Source organism: Ursus arctos, unplaced genomic scaffold (assembly GCF_023065955.2).
Source record: "Ursus arctos isolate Adak ecotype North America unplaced genomic scaffold, UrsArc2.0 scaffold_28, whole genome shotgun sequence".
Taxonomy (NCBI): domain Eukaryota; kingdom Metazoa; phylum Chordata; class Mammalia; order Carnivora; family Ursidae; genus Ursus; species Ursus arctos.
The window spans coordinates 392832-419603 of NW_026622963.1; the positions used below are offsets into that span (position 1 = coordinate 392832).

At 38.3% G+C, this 26772-nt stretch overlaps 1 protein-coding gene and 1 long non-coding RNA gene across 11 annotated transcripts in view; one reads left to right on the forward strand and one right to left on the reverse strand.

Annotated features, from left to right (window-relative positions):
* The window catches only part of USP3 (ubiquitin specific peptidase 3), a 98962-nt gene that overhangs the window by 68656 nt on the left and 3534 nt on the right, over positions 1-26772 (forward strand). For all 7 annotated transcript variants that reach the window (XM_026478258.4, XM_026478261.4, XM_026478257.4 and 4 more), the window contains 3 exons: positions 735-841; positions 1000-1080; positions 25937-26055. In XM_026478258.4, the coding sequence (XP_026334043.1) occupies positions 735-841; positions 1000-1080; positions 25937-26055 (307 nt within the window). The remainder of the gene's footprint in view (positions 1-734; positions 842-999; positions 1081-25936; positions 26056-26772) is intronic.
* LOC113240839 (uncharacterized) overlaps positions 1-26772 on the reverse strand; it is a 40990-nt gene that overhangs the window by 11381 nt on the left and 2837 nt on the right. Inside the window, exons 1-4 of one of the 4 annotated variants that reach the window (XR_008956090.1) lie at positions 24881-26772; positions 9712-9837; positions 9288-9403; positions 1-5122 (exon numbers count right to left, since the gene is read on the reverse strand). The exon at positions 24881-26772 is cut by the window's right edge and continues 2837 nt beyond it. This is a non-coding gene — a long non-coding RNA (uncharacterized LOC113240839). The other 3 variants (XR_008956089.1, XR_008956091.1, XR_007190768.2) reach the window with 3 other exon arrangements.

Below are 26772 nucleotides of genomic sequence, written 5' to 3' on the forward strand. Positions count from 1 at the left end.
CCCATGTCACCTTCACACCAGGCCTGAGGGTGGTAGTTGTTATTCCCGTTGAACGTCTGATGAAGCTGAAGCAGAGAAGTTAAGTAACATTAGGGCAGGTGGTTTTTTATCGTTCTTAAAGTGGTAGATTCCTGATCACAACAAGGAAGTGATCTACAGTATTGTTTTAAGTGAGCTTTTTAAAAGGCTTGTTGATAGTAACAGCTAGCACTTCAACTGTGAAGTCATGCCTCCACCAGTAATTACTAAATATGTATTAAATTTCTTTACCTCTTTTTCCCCAATCTGACAGTTGACCATCTAAAAAACTCAAACTATCTCTGAGCGAGGTTATTCAAAGTAAAGTAATTGAGTGCTCCCTGTGAGAGGTCTTGCAAAAATTTAAATATAAGGTGGTTTCTCTCTTTTGTGAGGGATATATTTGTGGGGAAAGGGGCCCTCTTGCCTTGAGTATAGGCACGTATGTGATCTGTTTAGTAATGGCAAATGTCCAGTGTTAGTGGCTTTTGGAGAAATTAGTGGGATTGGAAGTGGGGCTGTGGGGAGGCCAGTGGCTTAAACCTTTTATTTGGTGTACCTCTGTATAGCTTTAAAGGTTTTGTATTATTTCATAATTTAAAATAATAAATTATTTATTAAATAAATGATATATTCCCCCCAAAGTATAGCAGCTTTTATACACAGTTATTTTAGTTTTTTATTGAGATATTTTCCTTTGTGGTGATTTTCTTTAGAAATGGAGCATCTACGGTTGTCACAGCTATATTCGGAGGCATTCTCCAAAATGAGGTGAACTGCCTCATATGTGGGACAGAATCTAGAAAGTTTGACCCATTCCTAGGTAAGACATATTTGGCATGTGGTGATATGATATTGTATTAATGTTGCCTTTGAAAATTTAGGACAGTACAAGAAAAATGTAAAAATAAATCAATTTTTGCAATTCTTTCCTAAGTGTGGTATATGCCTTTAACAGCTATTTTCCTATTTCCTTTTAAGACCTTTCATTAGATATTCCAAGTCAGTTCAGAAATAAGCGCTCTAAGAATCAAGAAAATGGACCAGTTTGTTCATTACGAGGTAAAGATACTTTAATGTTGTAGAACTTTTTCCCTCTGAAATTACTGAATAGACTCAGAAACTCCATCCATCTGTGCCATGTTGTTAATTGCTTGAATGAATTCGTGTTATGATTTAACAGAAGTCAAACCTGAATTTCCTTCCTATCAGACAGAAAGAAAAAAAAATGGGTGCCAGAGATACTAAGTTAAGCATAAGATATTTCTCACCTTTAATACTGATTTTAAAATTGAGAGTCTGTAACAAACTGCTTCTGACTTAATGAAATGGAATTTATTCTGTGGATGTCCCACTAGTATCCATAGGAGGAAAGAACACTCAGCTAAGTTTAATAAGTTACGGTGTTATTCTTTTCTATGATTAATAGTTTTAGAAATCTATTGAGATACACATCTGTTGGTTAAGCCTGAGGCTCTGCTTTTAATTGCAAGACTGTGAGATTTGGAACAGATTTTTTCCTTGATTAGCATTAACTACTTTTGTCAAGGCAAAACGACCCGATCTCTGACCAGTCACTAAAATGGCTAACTGTTCTTGTTGATCCTAAAAAGAAACTAGGATAGGAAAAAGAAAGGCCTAATGTGTGTTCTATCATTAAGTAACTCTATACTGAAGGCAAATAACAATTTCTACCCTGAATTGTCTGTTGACTAAAAGTAATTTTTTCTTCAACTGTTATAGAGAATATTGTCATAAGAATTTATTTATATATAAATAAATGTGTGTGTGTATACACACACAGTCTTTTCCTACAAAAGATTCTAATTGGTCTAAAACTGCACTGTCCACTATGGTGAAATCACAGATAGTTGGTAAAATATAAATTAAAAATGCAGTTGCTTAGTTGCACTAACCATATTTTAGGTGATCAACAACCACATGTGACTAGTGGCTACCATATTGGACAGCACAAATGGAGAACATTTCCATTATTGCAGAAAGTTCTATCGGGCAGTACTGCTCTGAAATCAAGTTATTCTACTGCCGTTTGCTTGTTCTCAAAAAGAAAAAAATTATATATATGTATCTGTTGGGGGAGGGACAGGCAGAATTCTATGTCACAGGTGCATTGGGCTTGTTAAAAGAGGAGCACAGAGGTCTTGCTTGTAGCCCTGTTCCTCAGGTAGTTTCTGTCATGTGCACTGGACAGGAAAGACAGAAGGAGTGACTGTACATTTTGTACATGCTTTCAGTTCCTTCCCTTAGTAGCAGTGTTGATGGTCTCTTTTGAACAGGAGTACAGAAGAAATTTAAGGAAGCTCCATCCACTCCTCTTCCCTCTAAAATACATGGTTTTGAAATACAGGTTTTGAAAATATCACAACATACTTGGTATCAGATGTCAGATTATTTTCTCTTTATATTGATGGCATGTGAGTACAAGCTAACTTAATCGTAAAACAAACATTTGATCGTTTAGAGAGGAAAGCAGTGAGAGATTATTAAAGGAATTAGCCTCAAACTCTATAATCTAAACTGGATATGGCTTCATTTTATAATTTCTTCAAACATTCCTTAACATAAATATGTGGATATGTATTTAACAATATTTCCTAAATAAAACAACAGTCCAGATGATCTTTGGAAGACCCAGAGACACTGGTTTCTTCAGGCTTCTTTCTTCCTTTCTGCACTGTGTCCCCCCCATCCTGCACTGGTCATTTAATATGGTTCTTGTCCTCTGTAGCATTTCACTTATTACCTATCCCAGAATGCTTTACTACTGAGAGACCTGACTTTCTTGAGACTGTCCGGGAGGAGATTGTATGACATAGCTTAAGTGGTTGATTGGTACTACAAACAAGTGGCAAATGGCATTTGCCTTTCTTCCCAAGTACTATTTTTCTTGGCATAGACTCACTGAAATTTGATGTGATTGGGATTTAGCTTCAGGGCCCAGATCATCCTGAGGGGTTTCGGGTTTGGCTGGAAACAGGTTTCCTGTATTCTTAGCCGGCTTTCCTCTGAATTTTCAGACTTGATTCTTATTTTGTTAAAAAGAGCTTACTATTGGCTTTAAAAAAACTAGATGGTAGAGTCATTCTTTCTGTTTACCACTATTTATTATTAAGGGTATGACTTTTTTTGGACAACCAGAGTATGATGAATTTTAGTTGATATACATTTATTAAGTAGGTGGAGTCGTGACTACATTTTACATGCTTTAATTCAAGGATTACCTGTTTGCTTTTTGGAATGTTAATTGATAAGCTTAGTTTTCATTTAGAAAGGACAGATGATATGAGAAAGATCCCTGGAATTTGAAATGATTTAACTAAAAACATGCATATTATGACATGCATATTATGAGAGGCTAAAATAATCCCAGTTCTAAAATCTGACCAAGATACCATAAAAAAGCAAAGATATTATTATGGACCAGATACGAAATATTAGCTCAAAGTATAATCCAATACTGTAGTAAATTAACATACAGAGATCAAGTAGGATTTCTTCCATCAGTGCAGGACTGCTATATCAGGAAGGAAGAATTTTCTCTGGCTGTCGAAGTCCTTCTGGCTAGACTAAGAACCAAGCTGACAGGAGACAGATTAGCAGGAGAGTATCCGGTTTAATTTCGTATGTATGGGGAATACACACAGACATGAAATTCTGAAGCCCAGCAACATGAGGCTTTATGAGCTAAGGAGATGAGTAGGGGTCTGAGGATACAAAGGGGAGAAAGACCATTAAGCAGGAAGGTGAGAGGAAATGTTTGGAGAATGACGTTTGTCCTCTTAGGCAGGTAAGTTTCTTTGGTAAAGAGGAATCTCTTAATAGTCACTTCTTGGTATAGGCTCTCCCTTCTGATGTAAATTGAAGCAGTTGAGAGGAAGGTAAAGAGCTTTTCCTGAATTTGCTGAGTTTTGTTTGCTTTTAACTCAAAATAATGTTCATGCCAAAGTGGTCCCTCTTGGGATGCCCTGCCCCGGACCTCTGCAGTTTCCTGCTCTGAAACTTCCCTGAAGTTTCACACATTAAAATTTAGCTGGTTGATTGGTCTTACCGAACCAGGCCTGGTAATAGGTCAGTTCAAACTCATTTCGGGAGGCAGGGATGCAGGTTATGCCTAAAGGTCAAGCAATCAGGTATTAAATAAGGCATTCCTGTGGAAACAAAAACAGTGGTTAATGACTGGATCAAACTATAAATCAGTTTCTGAATTTTGAGGGTAGTCAGTCGAGAGTTCTCGGTGTTAAGCTTGAACCATCTTCAGTGCAGTCTGACCGGTTTTCCTGGCTTGTAGTTGGACTGTCTCTGGTGATCTTTCTGAGTGGCCCCCAGAGCAGCAGGCATGAAGATTGCCTGTATGTGAGCTGTTGTGGTGATTTCTCTGAAGTTTACGTAAATTTAGTTTGTAGGGCTTCAGGGCAAAGGCAGTCTTAGTTCTCAGATGGGTCCAACGTAGAAGGTTGGAAGAAAAATAAAAACATTACTTTGGGGAATTATAGTTAGGCATTGGAGGAAAGTAGAAGAAATCAGGATTTAGTCCAGTTTCTAATGAACAGTATTACAATCTGATATTTACTCAGATGTGTTACTGAAACGTATTTTCTTTTATCACCCTTTATAGATAGCCGAATTAATACTAATTTGTTTGCAAAATAAGTCTAGTTTCAAAAAAAAACTTGGCCTGATCATTTACCTGAGGCCAGTAAGAATAGCAGTTGCTTAAGGTAAATTCTTCAAAACCTGCTGGAACTTTTTCTTGATTGAAGTTTTAACAGCCTCTTGAGGCCAGAAGCCAAGCCAAATACTTGCCATCAGAACTTCTGCTGCAATACCTACAGGTGGGGGTGAGTTCCTCTCTGCTCGAGGTCCCCGAAGTATCCTGAGGTTCCTGTATTTGCCAGGGAGTGACAACCTTTACTCACCTGGTAAGGCTGCTGGGAACTCTGGAAGCAGGGTACCAAACTGGTACTTTTGAGGGCTTTACTGGTTTCTTACAGCTGTCTGGTCATACCTGAGTTTACGCATCTCTCTCTCAAATAGGACATTCCAGTCAAAGCCTTGTTATATAACAAATGTTTCCAGTTGTGTCCTGTTACAAGGAGAACAGAATTGTATTGAACTTATGCAAATAAATATAAGAATACTTAGAGTTTCTGAATTCTGGAGAGTTCAGGTAGGGAAAAAGATAAATGTTTCAATTTGTTCACAAAGGTATATTCTGTTAAATTGCTCTAAGTCAATTAGCTTAAGAAAAACAATTTAAAATTGCTCTAAGTCAATTAGCTTAAGAAAAACAATTTAAAATCTGGAAAAACAAAGCATTTTAGAAAGGCAGGAATGTTTTAAAAAGTCATAAAGAACTAAAAAGAATTTTTAATTTTTCAGTTCCATATTACTGTTTTGCTTGAATCCAGTTTTTCCACTAGTTCAGAAATTCTTACCAGTTTTATGGTAAGAATTCAGTTTTTATGAACTTAAGGTTATCAGAAACCTGTACTCACAGTTCTTTTAGGAGTCTCACTGAAGATAAGGCACATTTATAGTACCACCAGAGCAAAATAGTAACTGTATTAGAGTTCATGATGACATGGAAGTTGACAAGGAAATTTGGTTATTTCTCTGATTCCCAACACATAACAACATACTGGGACATCAGGTTTCTAGGAGTTTTATACAATTTTAGAACACTTAACATATCTACATAAATACAGTCTAAGAGGTTTTAGTATCACTTATTTGACAATGAAATATTCTAAGACCTATATGGCACACCTTAGATTGTGGTCAAAAGAATTCGTTTTAGGAAGTATGTCAAAAAAACATGAGACAGTTTGAACATTTGATTAACAAGACCACAGGTCATTATGGAACAGTATTTAATTATCTAACCAAAGTGTGATAATAAAAGATTTCAAAGGGAAAAAAGGCAAACATATAGAACCTTACATAGTTGTGAGCAAAAATGAGCTTTTAAGACTCACTTTTCTTAAAGAATCAAAGACCTGATAAACAGGAAATTATTTTGGCAAAACACAGAATCCTTGATTTCTAAGCAGATAACTTTAAAGGTAAAGAAAAACATTTGTTTACATTTTATTAAGAGCAGATCTGTAATTTGAAATTTTTGGTTAAAAAGACAACTTTGCTGTGTATCTTTGATATTAAAACTTACTAAATTTATCCTAATCTTAGCCAGTACTGATCACACATAAAATCCCTTTCCAAAGATTCCTTTTCCATAAACCTTTTGGAACTTTCTTTTTTACATTCAGCTCTTAAGTTTTCCCCTCTTTAAAAAACCAGTTTCACTTTAGGACAAAATTATTTTCTTTTCCCTTAACAAAAAATGTATTCCTGTCCCTCATAGCTTTTTCTACCAAAAACACATCATTCTTTCCTTGCATATGGAATTGTTTCCCTTATTATTTCTAGTAGTCTTACATTTATTAGAATTCTTAACTCTTAGTAGAGTAAGCAATTTTGAACTGTTATACCAGTATTCTTTAGAATAGCAAATTTGTGAATACATTTCATAATTTCTAAGAATGTGCTTTTTCATAGTACAGTTTTTCAGTAAAGCACAAACCAGGTTTATTAACAGATCCATACTTATCTTCAGTTTCTCTGCAATAAGACACAAGTAAATAACCTATTGAAACCTATTTTCTGAACCTATGTTCAGTACTTAATGTTTTATTATTTTACTTTATCTGGAAAGGACTTAGATATTCTCAATAAATTTAACTCATCATTTAACTTACTAAAAGCTTTAAAGTGTGAGGTTACCAAGGATTTTGGAGTTTGGAAGATAATTAAAAGTTTACCTACAAAGCTCTTTGGCAGGGGTTGGGGGGTGGGTGCAGAAGGGGAAGGAGAGAGAGAGAATCTTAAGCAGGTCCCATGCCCAGCACAGAGTCCGACCTGAGACCATGACCTGAGTTGAAATCTAGAGTCAGACGCTTAGTCGACTGAGCCACTCAGGCATCCCTGCCTAAGACCTTTTAATCTCATTTATATAATCTTATTTACATTTGTTTTACATCTGTTTAATTTGCTTGTTCTTATGTTTAGATTACCCACAAAACTTCATGAAGCATTAGACAAAAATCAGTCATTATTCTAAGTTTTTTTCTGATAAATTTGCAGAGAGGAACTTATTTGGCTTTCAGTAAACACAGGTAGAATGACAGTCATATATTTAATGCTGGTAACTCTAAAGACATTTTAATTAAACCACCAACCTAAAATTAGCTTTATTATTGAATATTTTTCCAGATCATGTGAATTTGGAAAACATCTATCTTTCTGAGTTTTGGAATTCCCAGTACTTAGAAGTGCTTGACTTCAAACCAACTAAAAAGAGCTCTTTTACAAATTAATTTTAGTGATACCATCTGAAGATAAAATATCTTACATTTGTAACATGTGGACCCACGCAGACAAGATGCAAACAAAATATTATAGCTTTTATTTTTACTAATATTTGTGGAGAGATTAAAGGCCCAGTTTCTAAATACCTCTCTTTTATTTTTTGATGAAAAACTTCTCTAAAGTTTGTATTTCAAAGAATGGCTCTTAGGTCCTAGAGAAGATAGGATTAGAAAACTTACATCACCAAGAAAAGAGAAAGAGTCCCATGTTGTCACCAGGGTGGAAATTTGGAGCAAATCTGCCTGTTACCAGAGGTGCTGGAGACTGGGCACAAGAGGCATTTTTGAAAGGCCTCTTCCCCCCATTTTTTCTTCAGCCTCAGGTGATTTTGTGCTAAACATGGTAAGATTTATCATTTCAAGAAACTGAGAATGCCAATTTTTTTTTTTTTTTTTTTTTTTTTTAGTTTTGGGGCAACTGCACTTTAAAGTTTAAGTACAGGACAGTTTTGTTCCAATATCCTGATATTTTATAATAACTACAAACATTTTAAGGGGAACAGGCAAGATTTAGGGATTGGTAAAGAGAGGTGGGCGTTGACTTGTTTTGTACAGATTGGGAATTAGAAACAATGGTCTTACTGGATAAAGCTTAGAATATCAAGGGATTGACCTGCCTTTTTAAACTAAACTTTGTTTTTTTTTTTTTATATCAGGGAGATTTTTTAACAAAAGCCTTCTTGCAGCATCCATAATTCAGCCTTGGCTTCTATTAGCCCCTGAATGTTGGCCTTTCACAGATCATTTGTGGGAGGGCCTAGGAGACATTTTGGTCCCGTTTTCTCTGTGAAGGGGACGTAGTGAATAATCATTAATCTTTCTCATTTCTCTGTAAATTTGGTAACATCTTTTCAAAATAGGGGTAAAAGGGCTTTATAATTTAAAAGATCTTCTTTTTCAGTGGAGAGAGGGGTGGCTGGGGTACATCTGCAATGTACATAAACATAGGGATGTCCGAAGCTGGCGGAGTCTGCTGACAGAGCCCTAGAAGGTAGGAGCAAAGCAAGCCTTATTGCCAGTCTCAGGTGCTTTTGTTAAATTCGTTTTCTGGCTTTCAGCTTTTATGTGAGCAGCCTGTATACTTTGAACATAGAGGTTTGGTCCCTATCAGTCTCGTTGGGAAAGGGGAGATAAATCTGGCCTCATCTGTTTTGTTTTTTTTTTTAAGATTTTTTTTTTTTTTTTTTTAAAGATTTTATTTACTTATTTGAGAGAGAAAGCTCAAGCGAGCATGAGCTGGGCAAAGGGCAGAGGGAGAAGCAGAGTCCCCACTGAACCAAGGGAGTCAGACGTGGGGCTCAATCCCAGGACCCTGGGATCATGACCTGAGTGTAAGGCAGACCAGATGAGGCCAGATTTTAAGGGAATTTTACTTCAGAGGTGGACATTTATTTTTTAGTCTTATGTTCATCTTGTCAAGGGAGTCCCTAAGGCATGCCGTTATACTAATAAGACAATTGAGAGCTCTCTATACATGTTTTTCTTTTCAATATAAGCAATTTAAAGACCATTGATGAATAATCTGTTAATAGCAACTCCAACCAATAAGTCTTTAAATGGCTGAACCAAAGATGCAAGAGGCATCCAAAGAGGGCATAGGTGATGGCCCCGATGATCTAAAAGTTTGCTCCCAAAATTAGTTTAAGAAAGCAAAGGCCTTCATTGCATAGGCAGTAAGGATGGTAAAAATGGGGTCTCTGGTCTCCCACGAAAACACAAGGGATGTGCTGCAGGATTAGGGACAGTGTACCTTGTTGCAAGGAAGTTTGCTTGAGGTTAGTAGGTGGACTAGTGTCAATCTAACCTGTTCCATGACCAGCTTACCTTTCACGACAGTCTTCTCGAGGCAGTGAGCCTTCCAGTAGTTTTTAAGTGCTTGATCTGTGTCCACCAGTTGGGGGGCTTTAGCTTCCAAAATGTCCCTTAGCAACAGTCTTTACCTTTTATGTGCACAAAGTTCATAATGACAAAGGACTTAAAACACAGGCAAAAAAACTAAAACAAAAACACCAAACAAACTCAAAGACTATCTTTGGGAGGAAATGAATCCATAACCAAGAGTACTCTACCAAATTTAACCAGAGACAATTTACACAATTTAATAACTCACCCCAAGGAACTAGGTTCCACAAATATTTTCTCCTGCTAATTTAAATGTATCAAGAAAGAAAAAGGACTCTCACCACTCCTGCTCTTTCGGACTCTATCGATAGAGATTCTGGGAGGTTGACAGGGTACAAAATCTTACCATCTGCTGGGTGTATGTGAGATGTCCCAAGGACCTCAGTAGCAGTCGTGTCCAGCAAGTTAAAGTATCCTGCTGACTATTCAACTGTTGAAGAGGAAGAATTTCCTCTGCCCTTCAAGGTCCTTCCTGCTGGACGAGAACCAGATTGATTCAAGATAGAAGATCAGATTTAGTTTTGTATGTACAGGGAATTGACACAGACATGAAAGTCCAAAGACATGCAACATGAGGCTTCTGTGAGCTAAGGAGAGGGTTAGGGGTCTGAGGATACAAAGGGGGAGAAAGACCATTAGTAGGAAGGTGAGAGGAGATGTTTGGAGAACAAACATTGTCCTGTTACGTAGGCAGAGAAGTTTCTTCGGTAAAGAGGAATCTCTTCCTGGTAATAAGCAGGCAGTTGAGGAGAAGGTAAGAGGTTTTCCTGAACCTGCTGGATTTTGTTTGCTTTAACTCAAAATACTGGTCATGTCAAAGTGGCCCATCTTGGGGTGGCCTACCCCCTGCAGAGGGAATATTAGAAAATATAATTTAATGGGAGAAGATAAAAATGGTTTTGATAAAATTTCAAATCCATTGCTGATTGAAAGAAGAAGGAAAAAAAAAACCCTCTTATTCTTATTAAGCTAGGAGTAGAAAGTTTGCTTTTGATAGATAATCTTCATCAGTTATCAGTGATCTTCATAGTTAACAATGAAGCACGAATGATTTTCCGTTACAGTGTGGAAGCAAGGAGGAGTTCTGCTGAGAGACAAGGCAGGAGACCTGCTTTTCTAAAAGCTCTCGATTAAAAAAAAAAAAAAATTAAATACAGGTGTTATTTTTATAAGTTCTAAACTGGGAGCCAAAAAGTTTAATAAGGCAGCCAAATAAAAAAATAGGCAAAAAACCAATTGCTTTACTACACATAGCAAAAGATCCTATTCAAGTAGCAGTAAAATCTTAGAAATACTTAAGAATAAATTAGAGAAATATGTAAGACCTAAATGAAGAAAATTATTAGACCAGATAAAAAGCCTGAATAAACAGAGCCATGTCATATACTTGAATAGGGAGACCAATGTGGTAGAGATGTCCATTTTCCTCCAAATCACTCCCTAACTTTATTCTAATTTGCTCAAAAGTTCTTCTGTAAGAAGAAATTTTTTAAAAAAGATTTTATTTATTTGAGAGAGAGAGAGAGGGAGAGCATGAACAGGGGGAGGGGCGGATGGAGAGGGAGAAGCAGACTTCCCACTGAGAGCAGGGAGCTCAACTGGGGGGTCGGGATGGGGGTGGGGGCTTGATCCGAGACCCTGGGATCAAGACCTGAGCTGAAGGCAGACCCCGACTGAGCCACCCAGGTACCCCAACAGAAAGAAATTCTTAAGAGAAGCTTAGGAAGTTTTTTAAATGAAAATGAGGAAGCAGGATAGAGATAAGGTAGGAAATGTCCCATGCATGCTAATTTAGCAGGTACTGGTGCAGAAAGGTATATGTGGGAATTTATTAAATAGCAAAGAAAAAATTTCAAGTCCGTAGAGAAAGAAATTAATAGTGAAAATGAAAATTTGTGAAAACATTAATTTCATCCTTAACTCCCATCTTTTCTTAAATTAATTTGAGGTTTCAAAATCTAATATGAAAAATAAAACTACAGGATACTTTAGGCAAACATCTTTTTGATCTTGTAGGGGAGACTTTCACCAAGACCAGAACCTAGAAAGGAAAAAAATTCATAAATTTAACTGCATAATTAAGGTGAAAGACACCTTAAAGTAGAAAAGGAGAGGACATATGAATAAGAGTACTTGGTAAAGTATATGAATAGGAAGAGAAATGCAAACGGTCGATTTAACGTCTGAAAAAGTATTCTCTCGCTTATATTGAAGAAAGTATAGGTAAAGTAGAATTGGTCAAAATGACAAAGATAGGTAATACCCATTGTTAGCATAGGTGCGGGAGAGTGGGCGCTCTCACATACTGGCGTTAGCATAAATTGGTGGTTTGGGACAACAGTGAGTACCACTTTTAATGAGCATTTCCTTAGACATAGTAATTTTACTTGTGAATGCGGACAATGACACCTGTAAAAGATGTTCATTGAAGCATTCTGTTATCGCAGAGATCAAACATTTTACATGCCCTACATACTAGTAGGGCACTGGTTTAATAATACTGTGTAGTAATTAAGAAAGATAAAGTTGCTCAGTAGGCAAGGCCACAGGAAGGATAGCCACAAAGTACTGCGGAGCAAAACACTGTCCGTGGAACTAGGTCTATAGAATGGTTCCTTTGTGTAAAATAAAAAGCATTCATTTGCATTAAAGTCTCGAGCAGTATATTCTGTCTGTTCACAGTGATTTCTTAGGGGTAGGGATTCCAGAAGAAAGTGAACTGTGACTTCTTTTTTCCTGCTCTTTTATGTTTGAATTTTTTAACCTATTCTATCACCTTTATATATTTGCTTTGGGGGAGTAAAACAAAAATGTGGATTAATTTATACATCTCAATTATTGCTTTGCTAAATTAAATTTATATAGTGCGTAAAGGGGATCTAATAACATCAACAAACCAGTTTTATTCCCTGCTGTCCATAGGGGTGTATTTAACAGTTTATATAATGTGGAAGACTGACACTTGTGAAATATATGCCCTGAAACCCTTGAGAATCTTAGGAGTTTCAAAAACCATCATGGCATTCCCCCCCCACCCCATGAAATGCAATAAAGTACAAATGAAAAAAGTTTAAGCAGCTTCCTCAGATGGGAGGTGTGAAGGTAAGTGGAGAACAATAAAGCTTTGCGGGGATGTGAATGCCGGGTAGTTAGTAGACTGTTTTACTGGCCATGTGATTTACTTCCACATACTAGCTTTGAAAAGTGCGGTTTGTTTCATGCTGCTGCAGAAAACTAAACTGTAACACATTTCAGGGTCATTCAGACTTCAGACGGTTAAAATGGCAGGTGTCTAATCTGTGAATATCAAAGAAAGGCTGTACCTAGGCAGTCTTCCTCTTTAAGAAATAACTGTGTGCAGGTATGTTTCAATAGTAAAAATCAAAGGACATAAAGAAAGGTCTGTATATTCATTGTAGAATTCAGAGAAAATTCAAAGAGTACAAAGAGGTTCCTGAGGGTGGAGCCCCACTCAGGACTTGAACTCAGGACCCTGAGATCAAGACCTGAGCTGAGATCAAGGGTTAGGTGCTTAAGTGACTGAGCCATCCAGCTGCCCCAAGGATATTTTTATTTAAAAACTGATTTAAAAGCCTTTTTTTTTTTTTAAAAAAGCTTTAAAAAACTTTTTAAAACTTTTTTTTTTAAAAAAAAGCTTTAAAAAACTTTTTAAAAAAAGTTTTAAAAAAACTTTTTAAAAAGTTGGAAATTTATAATTAGTCTGGGTTGTTATTGTTTTAACTCATAGAAGTCATTACAAATAGGCATTAGTTTTACGGAAAGCTAAAAAGCAGCTTTCAAAATCCATATGGAGAGGGCTATGTGGGTAGTTCTCTGCTAACCCAACTAGGGTTTATAATGTTGCTTCTTTATTAAAACGTTCTAGAGGCTGCCTGTGGACACAGCTTCTGACGCAGCGGGGACAGTGAGGCTGCCTCATGGTCTGAGGGCAGCAGCACCTGCGGGCTCCTGAGCCTTGGCAGCAACAGAGAGAGGTGTGAGAATACAAGCTGGCTCTTAGAGGCAGCTGGGGCCACCATTTTTAAATTCAGTGTTTGAAAAACCAGGTTCAGCGTGTATGGCTTGGTTATGAATTGTCCAGTGAGCCTTTCATATCTTCTGTTGTGTTTTGGTTTATCACATGGCCTCACAGGAAAAGGAGAGAACTGCATTATCTTATGCATAAATCAGTTTGGGACCACTTGGTGGTCACCCTTTAAGCCTCTCAAAAAAGCATAAAGCAAAATCTGCCGTCTGTGCCCGCCCCTCAGCTGTGGCAGAGAGGCTCATTGCAAGCAGCTAGATTGAACGTGGGTTTCACCCCACAGTGAGTCCAGGGTGGCCTCAGACAGGCATCTCAGTGGCATAGGGACGAAACTCTGAGCAGTGCATCTACAGCAAGCAGTTCTCTCGGCTGAAGACAGTCGCAGCTCACCCACGATAGTAGGTCACATGTAGCCCACATAGAGGACTCCCCTGGTTCTGGTGACCTGAGAGGGACGCTGTGCTGCAGAGCATCCCAGACCTCTTCTACACAAGGCCACCACTTTCAAGACCAGGAGATGGAGCTGACCGACGTAGTAGATAGAAACAGTTACAAAACATAAGTAGAGCAATATGTCCCAAATGAATGAACAGGATAAAATCACAGTACCAGCCATTGCACTACTGGGTATTTACCCCAAAGATAAAGACGTAGTGAAGAGAAGGGCCACATGCACCCCAATGTTCATAGCAGCATTGCCCACAATAGCTAAATTGTGGAAGGAACGGAGATGCCCTTCAACAGATGACTGGATTAAGAAGTTGTGGCCCATGTATACAGTGGAATATTAGCCATCAGAAAGAACGATTACACAACATAAGCAGCAACATGGATGGGACTGGAGGAGATGATGCTAAGTGAAATAAGTCAAGCAGAGAAAGACAATTATCATATGGTTTCACTCATTTATGGAAGAATGAAGGGGGGTAAACAGAAGGGGGAATGAACCCTGAGAGACTGTGGACTCTGGGAAACAAACTGAGGGCTTCAGAGGGGAGGGGGGTGAGGGATTGGGACAGGCCGGTTTTGGGTATTATGGAGGGCACGTATTGCATGGAGCACTGGGTGTTATACGCAAGTAATGAATCGTGGAACATTGCATCAAAAACTGGGGATGTACTGTATGGTGACTAATAATAAAAAATAAAAAATTAGCAAATAGTATTCAGCAATAATTACATTAAAAAATCACAGTAAAAGAGCTAAATAAAATGGTAATAAGCAGTATATCTAATAAGGAATTGAAACTAATGGTCATAAACATACTCATTGGACTTGAGAAAAGAGTGGATGAACGCGGTGACAACTTAAAGATAGAAAATATAAAAACCAGAGAGCTGAAGAATTCAATAGCAAATAAAAATACACCAGAGGGCGCCTGCGTGGCTCAGGCAGTTAGCTGCCTTTGGCTCAGGTCATGATCTCAGGGTCCTGGGATGGAGCCCTTATTGGGCTCCCTGCTGAGCAGGGAGTCAGCTTCTCCCTCTCCCTATGCCCCTCCCACTCATGCTTGCTCTTTCTTTCTCAAAAATAAATCTTAAAAAAAAAATACAGTAGAGGGAGTCAACAACAGATTAGAGGATCCAGAACAGATCAGCGATCTGAAAGACAGGGTAGTGGAAAGCAGCCAATGTAAATAGGGAAGAAAAAAGAAAAATAATGAGAATAGGTTAAGGGACTTCAGTGACATCAAGGATTCTAACATCACATTATAGAGATCTCATGGGGAGGAGAGAGAGAAGGAAGCAGAAAATTTACTTGAAGAAATAGCTAAAAAACTTCCTAATCTGGGGAGAGAAACAGATATCCAGGTCGAGGAAGCAGAGAGCTAACAGGATGAACCCAAGTTGGTCTATACCAAGACACATAATAATTAAAATGGCAACAACAATAGAGAATTTTAAAAGTAGAAATGGAAAAAAATATACAATTATATGCAAGGGAAACCCCATAAGGCTATCAGCTGATCTTTCAGCAGACACTGTAGGGCAGAAAAAAATGGCAAGATATATTCAAAGTGCTGAAAGGCAAACAAAACAAAACAAAAAACCCCTACAAACCAAGAATACTCTACCTAGCAAATCATTCAGAATAGGGGGAGAGAGAGAGTTTCCCAGGCAAAAGGAGTTCCATCACCATGAAACCAGTCTTAGAGGTTAAAGGGAATCCTTTAAGTGGAAAGAAAAGGCCATAACTAGAAGGAAATTATGAATGAAAAAAATTTTACAGGTAAAAGCAAATATAGAGTAAAGGTAGTAATCACGGAGGTTAAAATGCAAAAGTAACAAAATAGCTTTTATCCACGAAAATCAGTCATGGGATAAAAAAAAAAGATGCTGAATACGATATATACACAAAATATGAAGGGGGAGTAAAAAACTGTGGTGCTTTTACAATGTGTGTGAACTTACGGGACCATCAACTTCATATAGACTGGTAAATATACAAGATGTTGTATATGAACCCAGTCGTAGCCACAGATCAAAAATTAAAGAGAAAGGAAGCCAAGCATAACGCTAAAGAAAGCCGTCAGGCTACAAGGGAAAACAGCAAGAGAACAAGACAGGAACAGAGTACTATAAAAACAACCAGAAAACAGTTCACAAAATGGCAGTAAGTACAAGCTTACTTTAAACGCAAATGGACTAAATGCTCCGATCAAAAAATACAGAGTGATGGAATGGATAGAAAAAAATCCAGCTACGTGCTGCCTACAGGAGAATCACTTCCAACCTGAAGACACGGACTGAAAGTGAAGAGACGCAGAAACATAGCATACAGATGGAAGCAAAAACCCCTCAAGAAACAAAAACAACCCAGGTAGCAATACTTATATCAGACAAAATGGACTTTAAAAGACAGACTGTAGCAAGAGACAAAGAAGGGCACCACATAAAGGGACCTAATGCCACAAGAGGATAAAACAGTTGTAAATATCTATGCACCCCAAATAGCATCTAAATGCATAAAGCAAATATTGAAAGACATAAAAGGAGAAATGGATAGTAATACAGTACCAGTAGGGGACTTTGACACCCCATTTACATCAATGGATAAGTCAGACAGAAAAATCAATAAAGAAACAGTGGCTTTGAATGACATATTGGACCAGATGGACCTAACAGATACATACAGAACATCCCCCCACTAAAAAGCAGCAGAATGCACACTTTTCAAGTGCACATGAACATTCTCTAGGATAGGTCAGGTAAGGTCACAAAACAAGTCTATTAAAATCATATCAAATGGGATGCCTGGGTGGCTCAGTCAGTTAAGCATCTGCCTTCGGCTTAGGTCGTGATCCCAGGGTCCTGGGATCCAGCCCTGCATTGGGCTTCCCTCTCAGCGGGGAGCCTGCTTCTCCCTCTGCCCCTTCCCCCTGCTTGTGCTCTGTCTCAAATAAAATCTTAAAAAAAAAAAAATCATATCAAGTATCTTTTCTACACACAATATGAAACAAATTCATTACAAGAAATCTGGAAAAAATCTGGAAAAAACACAGATGAAGGCAAAACAACATGCCACTAAACAACACTTGGTCAATGAAGAAATAAAAAAGAAATGAAAAAATACATGGAGACGTGAAAAAACACAAAGATTCAAAATCTTTGGGACTCAGCAAAAGCAGCTCTAAGAGGGAAGTTAATAGTGATATAGGCATACCTCAAGAAGTGAGAAATCTCAACCTAACTTTTATCTAAAGGAGCTTAAAAAAAGAACAAATGAAACCCAAAACTAGTAGAAAGAAGGAAATGTTTAAAAATAGAAAAGATTGATGAAACTAAGAGCTGGTTCTTTGAAAAGGTAAAGAAAATTGATAAACCTTTAGCCAGACTCATTAAGAAAAAGAGAGGACTACAGTAAATATCAGAAATGAAGGACAAATATAACTGACACCACAGAAATACAAAGGACTATAAGAGAATATTATGAAAAATTATAGGCAACAAATTGAAGAATGTAGAAGAAAGGGATAAATTCCCGGAAACATACAATCTTCCAAAACGGAACCAGGAAGAAATAGAAAATTTGAAGAGACCAATTACTAGTAATGAAATTGAATCAGTAATCAATAAACTAACAAAAGTCCATGACCAGATGACCTCACAGGTGAATTCTATCAAACACTTAAAGAAGAGTTAATACCTGTTTTCCTCAGACTATCCCAAAAAATAGAATAGGGAGGAAAACTTCCAAATTCATTCTACAAGGCCAGCATTACCCTGATAACAAAACCAGACAAAGACACTACAAAAAACAAAAACTACAGACCAGTGTCTCTGATGAACACAGATGCAAAAATACTCAACAAAGTAGTAGCAAACTGAATTCAACAGTACATTTTAGGACACCTGGGTGGCTCAGTTGGCTAAGCATCTGCCTTTGGCTCAGGTCATGATCCCAGGGTCCTGGGATCAAGTCCCCCATCAGGCTCCTTGCTCAGCTGGGAGCCTGCTTCTCCCTCTGCCTGCAGCTCTTCCCTAGTGCTAGTGTGCGCTCTCTCGCGCTCACTCTCTGACAACATCTTAAAAACAAAAAAACTTTTTAAATCATTCTCTCTCTCCCTCTCTCTGTCCCCCCCCCCCCCACACACACACACCACCACCACAATTAAGTAGGATTTATTCCAGGGATGCAAGGTGGTTTGCTGTTCACAAATCAGTCAATATGATATATCACATTAACAAGAGGAAGGAAAAAAACCATATGATCATCTCTATAGATGCAGAAAAAGCTTTAACAAAATACAATATCCATTCAAGATAAAAACCCACAGCTAACATCATGCTCAATAGTGAAAAATTGAGCACCTTTCCTCTCATATCAGGAAGAAGATAAGGATGTCCACTCACCGTTTTTATTCAACATAGTACTGGAAGTCCTAACTGCAGCAATCAGATAAGAGAAAAAGGCATCCAGATTGGTAAGGAAGAAGTAAAACTGTCACTATTTGTAGATGACATAATAGCATATATAGAAAACCCTAAAGACTCCACCACAAAAACTAATAACAAAGTGGCAGAAAGAAAACAATCCCATTTACTGTTGCAGCAAAAAGAATAAAATACCTAGGAATAAATTTAACCAAGGAAGTGAAAGAGCTATACTCTGAAAATTTTAAGACATTGACGAAAGAAATAGAACATGACACAAAGAAATGGAAAGATACACCATGTTCATGGTTTGGAAGAATATTGTTAAAAGGTCCGTACTACCCAGAGCAATCTACGGATTCAATCTCTGTCAGAATACCAATGATATTTTTCACAGAAGTAGAACAATCCTAAAGTTTGTATGAAAGCACAAAAGATTGCCAAAGCAATCATGAGAAAAGAACAAAGCAGAGGTATCACAATCCCAGATTTCAAGATGTAGTACGAAGCTATCCTAATCAAAACAAAAATAGACATACAGGTCGACGGAACAGGGTAGAGAGCCCAGAAATAAATCCACCCCATTTGGTCAATTAATCAGCAACAAAGGAGGCAAAAATATACACTGAAGAAAAGACAGTCTTTCAATAAATGGTGTTGGGAAAATAGGACATCTACGTGCAAAAGAATGAAACTGGACCACTTTGTTACACCATACACAAAAACAAACTCAAAATGGATTAAAGACCTAAATGTCAGACCTGAAACCGTAAAACTCCTGAAAGAAAATACAGACAGTAATCTTTTGGACATCACCCTTTGCACCATATTTATGGATCGGTCTCCTGAGGCAGGATGCAAAAGCAAAAACACACTCTTAGGACTACAGCAATAAAATAAAAAGCTGCTGTGCAGCAAAGGAAGCCAACAAAACAAGAAGGCAACCTACTGAATGAGAGGAGGTATTTGCAAATGATCTATCCCATTAGGGGTTAATATCCCAACTGTATTAAAAACGTATACAACCTGATAACCAAAAAATCTGATTAAAAAGTAGGCAGAGGACTTGAATAGACATTTTTTCAAAGACGGCATACAGATGGCTAGACACGTGAACAGATGGTCAGCATCACTAATCATCAGGGAAATGCAAGTCAAAACCAAGTGAAATACCACCTTACACCTGTCAGGATGGCTAATATCAAATAGACAAGAAGTAGCAAGTGCTGGCAAGGATGTGGAAAAAAAAGGAACCCTAGTGCATTGTAGGTGAGAATATAAAATTGGTGCAACCACTGGGGTAAACCGTATGGAGATTCCTCAAAAATTAAAAAAAAATACCATATGATCCAGTAATTCCACTACTGGGTATTTACCCAAAGAAAATGAAAACAACTAATTCAAAAGATATGTGCACCCCTATGTTTATTGCTATTTTTCTGACCACAGTGGTATGAAACTAGGCATCAACTAGGAGAAGAAAACTGGAAAATCCACAAATATGTGGAGATTAAACGACATGCTACTGAACAATTTACAGGTCAAAGAAGAAATCAAAAGAGAAATTTAAAAAATGCCTTTTGAAAATGAAACTGGAAACACAATGTACCCAAAACTTAAGGGATACAGCAAAAACAGTTCTAGAAGAGAAGTTCATAGCAATAAGTAACCTACTTTGAGAAACAAGGAAAATCTCGAATAAACCTAACTTTACGCTTTAAGGAATGAGAAAAAGAACAAAGCCCAAAGTTAGAAGGGAGGAAATTACAAAGATTGGAGTGGAAATAAATGAGACTAAAAAGAAAATAGAAAAGATCAACAAAATAGCTGGTTCTTGGAAAAGATAAAATCAACAAACCTTGAGCCATTCTCATGGAAATACAGGACTCAAATAAAATCAGAAAGGAAAGTGGAGTCATTACAACTGATGACACAGAAATACAAAGTATCTTAAGAGACTACTGTGAACAGTTACACACCAAGAAACTGGAGACCTAGAAGAAATGGATACATTCCTAGGAACATACAACCTACCAAGACTGAATTATGAAGAAACAGAAAATGTGAACAGACTGATTACTAGTAAGGAGATTGAATCAGTAATCAGTAATCTCCCAACAAACAGATGTCTGGGACTATACAACGTCAGTGATGAATTCTACCAAACATGCACAGAATTCATACTAGTCCTTCTCAGACTCTTCCAAAAAGTAGAAGAGGAAAGAATACTTTCCAACTCACTTTACAAGGCCATTTACAATTGCCCTGATACCAGACAAGGGGACCATAACAAAAGTAAATTACAGGCAGATATTCCTGATTAACATAGACGCAAAATCCTCAATAAAATATTAGCAAATATTGTTGACCCTTCAGCAACATGGTTTTGAACTACGCATGTCCACGTGAACTGTTTCAATTACTACAGTACAGTATTATAAGTGTACTTTCTCTTCCTTGTGATTTTTTTTATTTTATTGATTTTAGAGCAAGCGTGCAAGTGGGGGGAAGGAAAGAGAGAGAATCTCGAGCAGACTCCATGCTGAGCATGGAGTCCAGTGCAGGGCTCGGTCACACATCCCTGAGATCATGACCTGAGCTGAAACAAAGAGTCAAATGCTTAACTGACTGAGCCACCCGGGCGCCCCTTCCTTGTGATTTTTTAAATTACATGTTTCTTTTCTCTATCTTACTTTACTATAGGAGTACAGAATATAATACGTATAATATACAAAATGTGTGTTAATTGACTTATCAGTAGAGTTCTGGTCGGTGATAGGCTGTCAGTAGTTCAATTTTAAGGTAGTCAAAATGTATACATGAATTTTCAACCACACAGAGGGTTGATGCCCTGAAACCCCCATGTTGTTCAAGGGTCAACTGTACATTAAAGGATCATACACCATAATCAAGCAGGATTTATTCCAGGGATGCAGGGATGGTTCATCTATAAATCAATATTATACACCACATTAACAAAATCAGGGATAAAAATTATATGATTATCTCAGTAGATGCATAAAAAGCATTTGACAAAATTCAGTACCATGTATTATTATATTATTATTATTATATTATTATTATTTTTAGAAAGCACAAGGAGGGGCCGGGGGAGGGGCAAAGGGTGAGAGAGAATCTCAGGCAGGCTCCACACCCAGCACAGAGCATGACACGGGGCCCAATCTTATGACCCTGAGATCATGCTTAACCAACTGAGCCATCCAGGTGCCCCAACACCCGTTTATGGTAAAAACTCAAGTGGGTATGGCGGGTACCTTCCTCAACATAGTAAAGGCCATACCTGACAAGCCCATAGTTAACATCATACTTAATGCTGGAAAGCTGAAAGCTTTTCCTCAGAGATAAGGAATAAAACAGGGATGCCCACTTTCACCACTTTTATTCAATAAGGCATTGAAATCCTCACCAGAGCAATTAGGCAAGGAAAAAAAAAAGGCATCCAAATTGGAAAGGAAGAAATAAAACTGTCACTATTTACAGATGACATGATATTATATATAGAAACCCTTAAGATTCCACCAAAAAGTGTATTCAGTAAAGTTGCAGGATCAAAATCAAAATACAAAAATCTGTTGCAATTTTATATACTAATAGTGAAATATCAGAGAAATTAAAATAATCCCTTTTACAATTGCACCAAAAAGAATACCCAGGAATAAATTTAAATAATTTAATAAAGGACCTATACACTAAAAACTATAAGACAGTGAAGAAAGAAATTAAAGATAACACAAATAAATGGAAAGATATAGCATGCCCATAGATTGAAAGAATTAATGTTATTCACACTACCCTAAGCAATCTACAGATTCAGTGCAATCCCTATCAAAATTCCAATGGTATTTTTCATAGAAGTAGATAGAATAGTAGATGGAATCACGAAAGACTCCAAATAGGCAAAGAAATCTTGAGAAAGAAGAACAAAGCCAGAAGCTTCACACGCCTTATTTTAAACTAAATTACAAACCTGTAGTAGTCACAAGAGTATGGTTTTGACGTAGAAACACACATATGTCAATGGAACAGAATAGAAAGCCCAGAAATAAATCCGTACATACACGGTCCATTTATAACAAAGGAGCCAAGAATATACAAGGGGAAAGGACAGTCTCTTCACTAAATGATGCTGGGAAAACTGGACAGCTACATGCACAGGAGTGAAAGTGGACTACCTCCACCGGACACAGAAATTAACTCTGAATGGACTGAAGACTGGAACCTAGGCCTGAAACCGTGAAGGTCCTAGAAGAAAATGTAGGGAGTGAACTTGACACAGGTCTTGGCAGTGACTTTTTGACTCTGTCTCTAATAGCCAAAGCAACAAAAGCAAAATGAAATACATGGGATTACTTCAAACCAAAAAGCTTCTGTACAGCAAAGGAAATAAAATGAGAAGGGAACCTACAGAACGGGAGAAAACATTTGCGAATAGTATTTGTTACGGGGTGAATATCCAGCATATATAAAGAACTCCTACAACTCAATAGCAAAAACAAAACAGCAACAACCAGTTCCATTTTTAAAAAAGGGAGAAGATCCTAACAGACATTTTTCCAAAGACGACATACGGACACAGCCAAAGGTACAGGAAAGATGCTCAACATCACTTATCAGGGAAATGCAAACGAGCCACAGTGAGCGGCCACTTCACAACTGTTACAATGGCTGTTATCAAAAACATAAGAAATAACAAGCATTAGGGAGGATGTGGAGAAAATGGAACCCTCATGCACTGTTGGTCGGAATGTAATTGGTGCGGCCACTGTGGAAAACAGTATGGAGGTTCCTCAAGAAAATAGAGCTACCCTGCGACCCAGCAATTGCGCTAATGAGTATTTACCCCAAAGATAAAAATGTAGTGATCCAGAGGGGCCCCTGCACCCCAGTGTTTATACAGCAGTGTCCACAATAGCCAAACTATGGAAAAAGCCCAGATGTCCATCGACAGATGAATGGATAAAGATGATGTGGTGTATACACACACACACACACACACACACACACACACACACACACACACACTGGAATGTTATGCAGCCATTAGAAAATGAAATCTTGCCATTTGCAATGATGTGGATGGAACTAGAGGGTATTACGCTAAGCGAAATAAGTCATATGATCTCACTGATAATGTGGAATTTAAGAAACAAAACAGAGGATCATAGGGGAAGAGAGGAAAAAATAAAACCAGAGAGGGAGACAAACCCTAAGAGACTCTTAATCATAGGAAACAAACTGAGGGTTGCTGGAGGGGAGGGGGTTGGAGGGATGGGGTAGCTGGGTGATGGAAGGAGGGTGTGCGATGTAATGAGCACTGGGTGTTATATAAGAATGATGAATCACAAGCCTGTACCTCTGAAACCAGTAATACATTATATGTTAATTAATTGAATTTAAATAAAAAGTGTTAAAAAAAATAAAAAATAATAAAGTAGAACTACCATATGACCCAGCAGTTCCATTCTGGGTATTTTTCCAAAGAAAATGAAAATATTAACTTGCAAAGATATATGATCCCTGTGTTCCTGCAGCATTATTTACAATAATCAAGATAAAGAGGGGCGCCTGGGTGGCACAGCGGTTGAGCGTCTGCCTTCGGCTCAGGGAGTGGTCCCGGCGTGATGGGATCAAGCCCCACATCAGGCTCTTCCGCTATGAGCCTGCTTCTTCCTCTCCCACTCCCCCTGCTTGTGTTCCCTCTCTCGCTGGCTGTCTCTATCTCTGTCGAATAAATAAAATCTTAAAAAAAAAAAAAAGATAAAGAAGCAACCGTTGGATGAATGGACAAAGACAATATTTATGTAATGGAATATTATTCAGCCGTAAAGAATGAAATCTTGCCATTTAGAACAAAATGGATGGAACTTGAGGCTATTACGCTAAGTTAAAGTCAGAGAAAGACAGATACCATATGATCTCATTTATATGTGGAATCTAAAAAAACCCAAACCAAACCAAGTTCATAGATACAGAAAACAAATTGGTAGTTACCACAGGTGCGGGACGGGAAGTGCGCAAAATGTGTGAAAGGGGCCAAAAAGTAGAAACTTGTAGTTATAAATAAGTCGTGGGGATGTAATAATACAGCATGGTGACTGTAGTCAATGCTGTATCGTATATTTAAAAGTTGCTAAGAAAATAAACCAAAAGTTCTCATCACAGGAAAAGAAATTTTAATGGATGTTAACTAGACTCCCAGTGGCGATCATGTCACAACAGGTACAAGTACTGAATCATTGTGTCATACAGCTGAAATTAATATGTTACGTGCCAACTGTGCCTCAAAAAAACCTCCACAAAGAATGCATGGCTCCCCTTGCCTCCACCAGGCTTTCTTACCCTTTCTCATGGAAGCCAAGGCGGACTAGGACTTGAAAGCTCTTGAGTACAGAGACAGTGTTGCTTTTCCTAATATAATTAGCTAGGTTTAGTGCTTGCTACCCAACTTTTCTAGCTAAACATTATCCTGTTTAAAGATGCATACATGTATGTATATAGTCTATAAAGGCAAGCCAAAAGACAACAAAAAATTCACGAGAATGCCTATTTCGAGGGGGAAATATGGGGTCTCTTACTGGGAAAATGCAGGAAACTCCTAACAGGGCTCCCACACCTGGCTGCTCAGGTTGCTCACTGCACAACTCTAAGGGATGCCGTTCACGCAGTCTGGCTCCTCAAGTACAGGAGAGAATCCATCTCTTTACTTAAGTGCTGGGTGCACAGACATTCATATTCTTCTCTAAAAAGAATAATATATTATTATTTCTCTACAGAACAATACGTACCTTACTGATTGCAACAGGAATTGGCAAACTTTTTCTATAAAGGGCCAGATAGTAAGTACTTCGGGCATTATTGCACGTAAGGTCTGCGTCCGAACTACACGACTCTGTTGCTGTGTAAAAGCAGCCACAGATGATATGGCGATCAGTGGGCGTGTCTGTGTTCTAAGAAAACTGTATTTACAAAACCAGGTGGCTGGATTTGGCTTGGGGCCACAGTTTACCAAACCCCAGATTACACAATTAAACCTTAAAAAAAAAACACGTACCTTGGTTTGTCCAGGGTTTTGAGAGTAGAGCCTGGAACAAAGGGTTCACTGGAGATACTGTAGGAAGTTGGGGATGTGGCCTCCTGTAAGCTATGTTTATTTTTTAATAAGTTATGAGTATGAAAATGTTTGATCTGAATCTGACTTTTTGATGAACTTGGGGGCTTTGTCCTCTGTAATACAAGATATTGAGAGAAAATTGCTGCTCAAACCTTGATTTCATTAAGGAAACTATTTTTAGCCAAAGTATCCAGACTGATTCTTCGCTAATAGCACCAAAGGCAACAGTACCATAACCTGTCATCGACTGATCGTTCCCAGATGTCAGCAGACATGATGCCAGGCACCTGACACACATTATTTTCCCCACGACAGTGCTTCAAAGTAGGTTTGGTTTGTTGTTGTTTGCGGGGCTCCGTTTTGCAGCTGAGAAAGGCTGACTTTTCCAAGGTCACAGAGTGAATGACGCTGAGCTTCGAGCCAGGGTTGTCCAGCTTCAGAGTTCAGCGTGTTTTCTGCGGCGTCCTGCCTCTGTAGAACGCATCCTGTTGATATGCTGCCCAAATCAATTTGGTTTTAGATTGTCTTCGCAGTTTTACTGACTTAGAAGAACTTGATGAGACAGAGTTATATATGTGCCACAAATGCAAAAAGAAACAAAAATCTACTAAAAAGTTTTGGATTCAAAAACTACCCAAGGTAAGCACTGAGTTTCAAATTATAATGCAGTTTTGAGGGGAAAAGTGTTTATGACTGAGGAGAAGACAAATCATCTTTGTAACTTCAGCCTACGTGATCTGCTCTGTACTGGTCTCTAGAGTTGCTCGTAGAAGGTAAACCCTTTATGAACGCATAATTGTTGTGTCCTGATCGCAGTTTCTAGCATGTGGAGGGGTGGCTTCCCACCACACCACAGCTGAGCAACCAGCGGGGTGTCCTGCAGTTCCCCACAACTCGGACACTGTCTACCCAGAGACAGCGACCAGGGCCCACAGGTGCAGGTCTCAGCCCCACAAGGGCTTCCGAAGCCAGTCACGAGCCCCACTTGCCACTTCATGCTCGTGACCGACACGCCACAGACAGGCATGAGGAGACATGCAGGGCGGCGTCCTGAACAGAGGAGCTTCTGTCCTTGTGGAGTGTGGGGCCTGGCATGGGCCTCGAACTGTTCTGGCTCCCCATCTGGAAGCTGTCCAAACCCCTCCTTTTGGATTTTTACAGAGGCTTCATTACATAGGCATGACTGATTAACTCACTGGCTGTTGGCAGTTCAACTCCCAGCCCCTCTCCCCTCTCTGGAGTTGGGGTGCGGTGGGGAAGACTAGAAGTTCCAACTCTGTAATCACAGGGTTTGGTCCCCTGGCAACCAGTCCCCCCATCCTTAGGTGCAGTCAGAAAGGCACCTCATTAACATAA